Here is a 7,988-nt window from a genome sequence, read left to right on the forward strand (position 1 = left end):
GCTCAGCAATGTAATTTAGATGAATAATGCTGTGCCCATGCAGCGCACCCCGGTGAAAGGACAGCGTAAGTTGTTCTCTGCCTTTGGAGGTCCGGAGAAAAAAGTGTCTGTTTTTCATCTTGGCCTTCCAGAGAAGTCAGGTTTAGCTTCCTACTCCCCTTCCCCTTGTCCCCCTCCAATTTGATTGAAACTGGCAAATGCATCAGAGTTTCAGACGTGGGGGATGGTGATGCCTGGCGGGGATGGAGGAGAGATGCTGGAAGCGTTGTCCCAGCGAGAGAGCCCCGGCAGCCGCCGCCGAGCCTTTCGGCAAACTCTCAGTCCACCTGCGCATAGCTCTGCCCCGCGACAGCCTGGGCTCTGGGAGCGAGGCCACTGGGAAAATGAAGAAAAGCTGTGATTGTTGCAGTGGTGGTGTGCGTTTTGGGGAGGGTTGTAGAGTACTCGGCAATAGCAAACCAGGCGTCAACAGTTACCTCCTCCTAGGACCTGACTTTCCTGAAGGTTTCGCCTCAGCCTCTCTGTACCAGTAATATGTAGAATGACGAGGAGAGGAACAGGGTCGTGCTGGTGTCGAAGCTTTGGGTTCACCGCTTAGAGAGGTGCAAAGTCTTCCACTGCTGTTTTCTTTCTCTCTTTACCAGCACCTTGGAAGGGTACTACGTTGATGACGCCCTGCAAGGCCAGGGAATCTACACTTATGAGGATGGAGTGGTCCTTCATGGCACGTACGTGGATGGAGAGCTGAATGGACCAGCCCAGGAGTATGACAGTGACGGGCGGCTGATATTCAAAGGGCAGTATAAAGACAACATTCGACATGGAGTTTGTTGGATTTATTACCCGGTAAGCCTGACCACCTGCTCTCTTCATTGCAGAATAGCACCATTATGTATCTATCTTTTCTCCCCAGCTGAAACAAATATCCACCATGACCCAGCTATCCAAAAGTCAACACACAAAAATTGGGGCGGAAGTTCTGTGCATTCTGATTTTGGATAATCCAGCATACAGTTAAACCTTTTCCGTGTTGAATGTTTGCCCAGTAGACAAGATTCAGCAAGGCTGTGAGATGCCTCCACTATTTTCATCTTCCAGGGAACCCAGCCCCTTGGAAGTGCATTTATGTGTATCTCCTTGGGAAGGCTAGGCCGGTGATTTTGCCACTTTGCAGTGCTGACTGCAGGTGAGGAGCGTGGGAGCCATGCAAGCTATTGCAACCTGCTGCTGTTATTTAACTAGGAGGGGAGACTTTGTCCACTCCTGCAGGGTATGTTGTGAAGTCTGGCTTCCCCCAACAAATCAGATGTAACTTTTTTTTTTTAATTTTAATTCCTGTTCAGCCTTACACAACACTCTAGACTTGAACCTTTCAATCTTTACCTTGTGCTGAGGAGGAGGAAACATCTGCATGTAATTAAGCTGCTGGTCAAAACCCAATCTATTTCTGTGCTACATATTGCACATACTTTAGTTGCAGATTCGTTTCAAATGCTTGCCATTGGCAGTTCATTTTATTTACTGGTTTTCACTATTGCCGTTAAGCCTGTGTGTTAGAATCAACAAATGCTTGGTGTACGCTGCCAAACAAGTAGCAGTTTCTCAGTATTCACGCGTAAAATACACACAGCTGACCCTTCAGGTCATATGTCTCCTGTTTCATCTTCCAGCTGACAAAGTGTTGCTGTACCTTCTGGATATGTGGATATTTAGAGGTTGTTTATCATTATCATCGTGCCAGACTAAAGGATGCAAGGTGTTTCAAAAAAACCTTTGCCATGGAAACAATTATTTATGCATGGTTCTGTGCATGATACTATGTGCACAAATTTTTACCCAAACTGAAGATTCACTGTTCCTTACTATGGTATGTTTGAAGCTCTTTCATCCCTGCAGCTGAACAAAATGGTGCCACTCTGAAATAGAGTCTATGCGTAGCGATCTTGATCTAAATCAGTCTGTTTCCACATCACACCTGCTGTTTTTGCTCCAGGGCATTATTTGAAGATGTTTCCTTGTCCTTTTTGAAATAAACACCTGAAGTCGTTAGACCTGTGCTAATCTATGCATCTCATTCTGCAATTCTGTAAATAGACCTAACCGGAGTTGCAGGCAAATCACAGATGGCAAAGCCCAGGGCTAAAATGTGTAATGCTTAGAGAGGAAAAGTGTTGCTGATGATGGCTTTCCGCAAAGAGTTGTTCTCATCGAGTACCACCTGACATTGTGGAGGTGCTGGCGATGGAGAAACTTCCCAGTCATCCAGCAAATCTTTTTCCTTTTTTTTTTTTTTTCTTTTCCTAGTAGGCTCAAGTCTTTTGATGTACCATGAATTAGCAGTGAACAAGGCAGCATTTTAGTTTTTTCTTTCCTCCAGCACAGTATCATACTAAGAAAACTCAGACAAAGTTTGTGTGTGGCTTTGGGCCTTGGTTCGCAGACGGTTCACATAAAAATTTTGCCAATTGAAACTCAGTATTTGTGTCACATGGAAGGAAAGACCTTGGGTTTTGCCTGTTTCAAACAATGTAGAAAACCCCGTTCATTTCTTTTATCAGTTTTACCCTGACTGGAATGACTTCACCCAGCTTCTTCATGAGCTCACATCTGAACTTACTGTAGCTTAGATTGCTTCTTTAAAAGGTTGGGGAAAATCTTTTTGATTTACTGAAGATAGTAAAGTGTAACTAAATGCTCTGCCTTTTCTTTCTTGCCTGTGCTTTCAGGATGGAGGCAGCCTTGTGGGAGAAGTGAATGAAGAAGGGGAGATGACTGGAGAGAAAATAGCCTATGTGTACCCTGATGGAAAGACTGCATATTCTGGAAGGTTCATAGATGGAGAAATGATAGAAGCAAAACTGGCAACTCTGACATCTGTAGAGGATGGGAAACCTCAGTTTGAAGTAGTACCAGGCAGTAAGTTCAGCTAATACAGAAACTTGTATTCTCACTACCAGCCCTTCGCTGCAAACAGCTCAGTTTCTATGCTGTTTGCCTTTAGAGACTCTAAAGGCTGACTGTGATGAGAGAATAAGTCTAATAGTGAGGAGCACTTTTTCTAAATCATAAAGTTGGACAGAAAGGCACGTGGAACGATTCCTTTGCCCTGGGAACAAACGGGAGGTGATCCATGCGGTGGTGCTGCTAAATTGCGTTTCATAACCCTTCTCTCGCGTGCTCATGGGCGCAGTCCTGCTTGTCGCACACACCGTTGCCATCTGTGCCAGCATGAGAACCTGCTTAACCACGTTAATGCTGACACAGTTACAGGCTTTGTTTTGTTAGTAAAATAACTAAAAGTGGAGAGGGGGGCCGTGGTTTGGTTGTAGCTCTGTCAGTTGGGTTTGTGCAAGTGAATGTTAGCACTGTGAATATTCTGGCATCTGTGTTATGGGGCTGAAAGGACACAGGGATTGGAATTAGTGAACTAGATTCAGTTGTTGTGTGACCGTCAGATTCACCAGCACCCTTCAGTCTGCCTAGTCCTGCTGATAGAAAGTGGCAATGAAGTGGTTAGGGTCAGGGTGCTGCCTTTGACCCATGTAGCCGGTGCTCCTCCTCCAGGGCGGTGGTGGCTTGGGCCCGTAGTTCTGGAGTAGTTTTGTTGCTCCGAGATATATATGATATTTTGGAGGTGAGTGGCGTAAGCTGCAAGCAGGGCCATGAGCAATAAACAGGGACTATGCTAACACATTTACTGTTTTGCCAGTAAAGATTATCTCACTCGATATGAAATAAGAACATAAAACTCAGTGAAAAGGTGTTGAGAAGTAAATGCATTTAACTTTTTATTTTTTAAATCTGTCAGTTGTGATAGCAATTCAAAATTTAACTTAAAAGATAGCTTCTGAGAGAGTACAGCTGTCTTTTGTAAATAGGATTGAATTACACTCTGGGGGAAGCTGCTTTCAGCCAGAACAGATCTTGGACACCAGGCACAATGGCCTTTTATCACACTTTGTAATACTGTGTTTTGGGGGTTTTTCCCATCTTATTTCCACCTGCATCTTAACCTATCTCCTAGATAGTCCTGTGGCAGTTGATTGTAGCGGGATGTAAGGATATGGTTAGAGCTGTACCGCTGAGTTGCCTATTAATGGCAGGAAATAAATGATTGTAGCAAGCGTACTTTGTGATTACTGAACATTATCTTCTGGCTGAAGTCTCTTCAGCATTTGGACTAGAAAACATTTCATATTTGAAATAGTCCAAGATTTTTTACAATTAATGTGTTATTGAATATATACTTTTAAATTTTGCTTTACTTTTTAATTTTAATTAGAGACTCTGGGAAGGTCAGTTTGAAAGACTGTCCAGTCCTCCTTTAAAAGGTGGTAGTTTGAAGAACATATATGTCACCTTTTTGTGATAATACTGCTACTATAGTATGTTGAGGGGAAAAAATAATCAAGGAACAGTATCTCACTGAAGACCTTTTACAGGTGCGGTTCTGTTTCATACCTTTTTTTGGAAGCATAACATTTATTTCTTGCAGTCATTAAAATTTAATTTTTGAATGTCTTGATTAAGTTAAGGGTTGCGTGCTTTCAGTACTGCCAATTAGTTTATTTCCTTTGTTGATTTCTGTTTTTTTAGGCCCAATATACAGTTTTGACAAATCTACTTCATCCTGCATTTCTACAAATGCACTTCTTCCTGATCCTTACGAGTCAGAGAGGTAGGCTTTTTTTCTTCTTCCCTCTTTCGATACTGTCCCTATTTCTTTGCCATTACATATTTAGGGCCTAATTTTCTCATTCAAAATTTTAAAAAGCCCATGTGTAAGGGTTTGTGAAGTGGAACCCATTACTGCCCATCAGTCAGCGTTTGACTTGGTTGAATTTCTTTCTGACTCGCATAATAAAATTGCACTCTAGTGGATAGAACACAGCAATACTTTTTAAGAGATTAAACTAGGGTGGTTTAATCTTAGCATTTCAAAGATGTTCAGTCAAGTCCTGGACTCCACTAATAGCCCACACCTACAACGTTCTGAGCAAAAAAGTACGTTGTTCCCTGTTTTCTAGATGTGTAACTAGCTTCAGGTTGCAGTGTGCTGTCTTCAGTGTGTCTCACTGGATGGCATGTGTTTACAAAGTTTTCTCCTCTCCCTACAGATGTAGCAAAGTGGCAAGAGTAAATCATCGAGCTAGAGGAAAGTGAAATACTGTTTGTGACAAGCCTGTAATGTCAAAACACGTTGCTCAGCCATGGTCTTCTTGCCGTAGTCAGTCAGTGATATCTCTTCCATGGCTATTCCACAATTACACTTTTGCCTAGACTTTTAAGAGGCCTTGTCTATAGATGTCCGATTGTAGTCCTTTTCTGATACTCTCAAATATCTAAGTAAGTGATTAGTAAAATGGCATTCATTTGCATCAAGTGCTCGAAGGTCTAGGGCTTCACCTTGAAAACTCTTGCTCAGTGGAGTGGAGTAATAATCTGTGCATATATGCACCAGCAACCTCAGCTTAGTGGGGACCTCCTCTGGGATTCTGGTATATTATTGAGGGTGTTCCTGAGTTGAAGCCATCATTGAGGAGTAATAGTAGATTGGCACTTTAAAAAAAAATTTCAAACTAATAGATAAAGTCAGCCCCCACTTCCCACCAAATCTCCATTTTGCCAAAATAGAGAGAATGTATGGAAGAGAGGAAGGAGAAGGAGTTGCATTTGGAGGTTTTGAATTATTATTATTAGTTTTATTATTATATTGAAGTATTAGTCTTTATGCCAGTAGTGTTGTGATAATACTTCTTGAACATGAAAACTGTAGCCAGTCACTAATTCCATGCCCTTTTCCCCCTGTAGGGTCTATGTTGATGTCTCTCTTATTTCCAGTGCTGGAGAAGGATTATTTTCGAAAATAGCAGCAGAAGCCAGTACAGTTATGTCCTTTTACAACGGAGTGCGAATTACACACCAGGAGGTAAAGGAGAGAAAAAAGTCAGTCTGAATTTTCATTGCTCCTTCTGAAAACTACTTCTTATAGTAGGATTTTACACCCACCCCCTTCCCACACTTAAGATTTAATATGATGGAGTTTAATTGAAAAAACGTGCATGCTCACCTATGTATATAGAAAAAAAGTGGTGGTGTTTTTTTCTTTAATGACTTACACAAAAAGCTTTAGTTGCATATATTTGAATGTTTGCTTTCAAACTGCTGGCAAAGTTGACCCCTCCACACACATACTGGATTTTTGCCTTGCAAACTAGGTAGACAGCAGAGACTGGGCCCTCAATGGAAATACAATATCCCTGGATGACGAAACGGTCATAGACGTGCCAGAGCCCTACAACCACGCCGCTAAGTACTGTGCCTCGCTGGGGCATAAGGCCAACCATTCTTTCACTCCTAACTGCATCTATGACCCGTAAGTAGAGTCCGTGTTTCGGAATGGGAGCTGCAGCCCGGGCTCACGGGGTGTTTCTGGGCAGCTGAACGAGGAGCAGCCAGTGGGGCTGGGAATAAGGGGTCCAGGCGCTGAAGGAGTTCCTGCTCATCTGGACCGAGTTGGAAACCAGCTGGCATTGCGGGTGCTTGATGTCTCTTGGGACTTACACCCTGGAGTATCTTGAAGTTTGCCACTGTGTTAATTTTGTCATGAACTTTAGGAGCTGCCTCTTGATTCTAAAGTGCATAAGCACAGCTCTCTAAGTCCTAACTTGGCGAGGACTGCACCATATTTGCTGAACTACAGGTGCTTGACCAGCACCATCAAATGTGCTGTCATTTCTGAAATTAAAAAAATAAGCATCTTGCTGCTCTACAGTTCATGCAGAGCACTATGAAACTTTTGATGTATACATATGCTTGAGAGTATAAATATTTTCATACCAACCTATAAATGAACAGACCTGTGGAGATATATATGTAGAAAATAGTTTTCCTTCATTAAATAAGTCAGTTCCCTTTACTGTGGGACCCTGGGAGAAGATGTACGGAAGTTATGATTGTTTGGTAGGTAACCTGTATTGAGGAAATTAAGATGAGCAATTTTCCATTCTCTCCAGACTCTCATAATCTATACTGTTTTCCTGTCGTGCAAGCCCAAGGCATGTGGCAGTGATTAACTTTTACTTATTTATTACAAACAAGCAATTACAAACAAGGACCATTGAAAAACTTCAAATAATAGAGATACACAAAGCTGCTTTAATATATCAATATTTTTGCCCTTATTACTTAAGTCTTTATAAGGTTGACTCAAAGCAATCTACTCATCTGATACCAGAGTGTGTCATATTATTCTGAACTGTGAGTGACTTCTGAAACTATAAAAGGGGCTAACAGTGTCTGTGAATTACAGCTAAGCCTAGCAAAGGTGTTTTATTCTTTGTCTAGGTTTGTTCACCCTCGTTTTGGGCCTATCAAGTGTATCCGTACCATCAGGGCTGTGGAGAAGGATGAAGAATTAACAGTGGCTTACGGATACGATCACAACCCCGTTGGGCAAAACGGGCCAGAAGCACCGGAGTGGTACCAGCTGGAACTGAAAGCTTTCCAGGCTGCCCAGCAGAAGTGAAATGGGAGCTCCTTCTCTGTTCAGCAAACTGAAACAGAAACTTGGATCTATGCACTACCTTTATACTGAAAACTGGACAACCAGGGATTGTTCATGCTGTTGCATCATAACTTTGCATTCTGTGTTAAGAGATAAGTTTCTTGCATACTAACTAGGTTTGACTGTGTTACTCATAGCAGATTTAAAATTAGCTAGCGTTGCACCAGTCTTATCTGGAGAAATTATTTAATATTCTATACGGGACGTGATATTCTTTGGTAGCTTCTGCTTTTGCACCATATGCAAAGATGCCAAAAGACTAGACAGAAAACTAAAATGGGTATATCGTTCACTTTTAGTCGGCAGACTTAGTGTTGCTCTCTATCTGCCTAGGCATTATTGTGCAACTGCATTTTGCATATATGCCACTTGTGATGATAACAGTAATATTTTGATATTCTCTAATAGTAGCATAATTTTG

The 7,988-nt window shown here is 42.0% G+C and overlaps 1 protein-coding gene across 1 annotated transcript; it reads left to right on the top strand.

The window, feature by feature from the left end:
• Positions 1 to 242: 242 nt before the first annotated feature.
• SETD7 (SET domain containing (lysine methyltransferase) 7) lies at positions 243 to 7,673 on the top strand. The gene is made up of 7 exons (XM_009579528.1): positions 243 to 529; positions 645 to 846; positions 2,727 to 2,916; positions 4,597 to 4,678; positions 5,812 to 5,929; positions 6,219 to 6,376; positions 7,348 to 7,673. Exons 1-7 carry the CDS (start codon positions 243 to 245, stop codon positions 7,526 to 7,528), a joined length of 1,218 nt encoding a protein of 405 aa, XP_009577823.1. The 3' UTR covers positions 7,529 to 7,673.
• The last annotated feature ends 315 nt before the right edge of the window (positions 7,674 to 7,988 follow it).

The sequence above is a fragment of the Fulmarus glacialis genome, unplaced genomic scaffold (assembly GCF_000690835.1).
Source record: "Fulmarus glacialis isolate BGI_N327 unplaced genomic scaffold, ASM69083v1 Scaffold46446, whole genome shotgun sequence".
Lineage (NCBI taxonomy): Eukaryota > Metazoa > Chordata > Aves > Procellariiformes > Procellariidae > Fulmarus > Fulmarus glacialis.

What these genes read in the sequence shown, in the direction of transcription:
- SETD7 (XM_009579528.1), top strand. Translation starts at nt 243, where the DNA reads ATGGAGGAGAGATGCTGGAAGCGTTGTCCCAGCGAGAGAGCCCCGGCA. An exon ending in GCCTCAGCCTCTCTGTACCA is followed by an intron (nt 530 to 644) that starts GTAATATGTAGA and finishes TCTCTTTACCAG; the next exon opens with CACCTTGGAAGGGTACTACG. An exon ending in GATCCTTACGAGTCAGAGAG is followed by an intron (nt 4,679 to 5,811) that starts GTAGGCTTTTTT and finishes TTCCCCCTGTAG; the next exon opens with GGTCTATGTTGATGTCTCTC.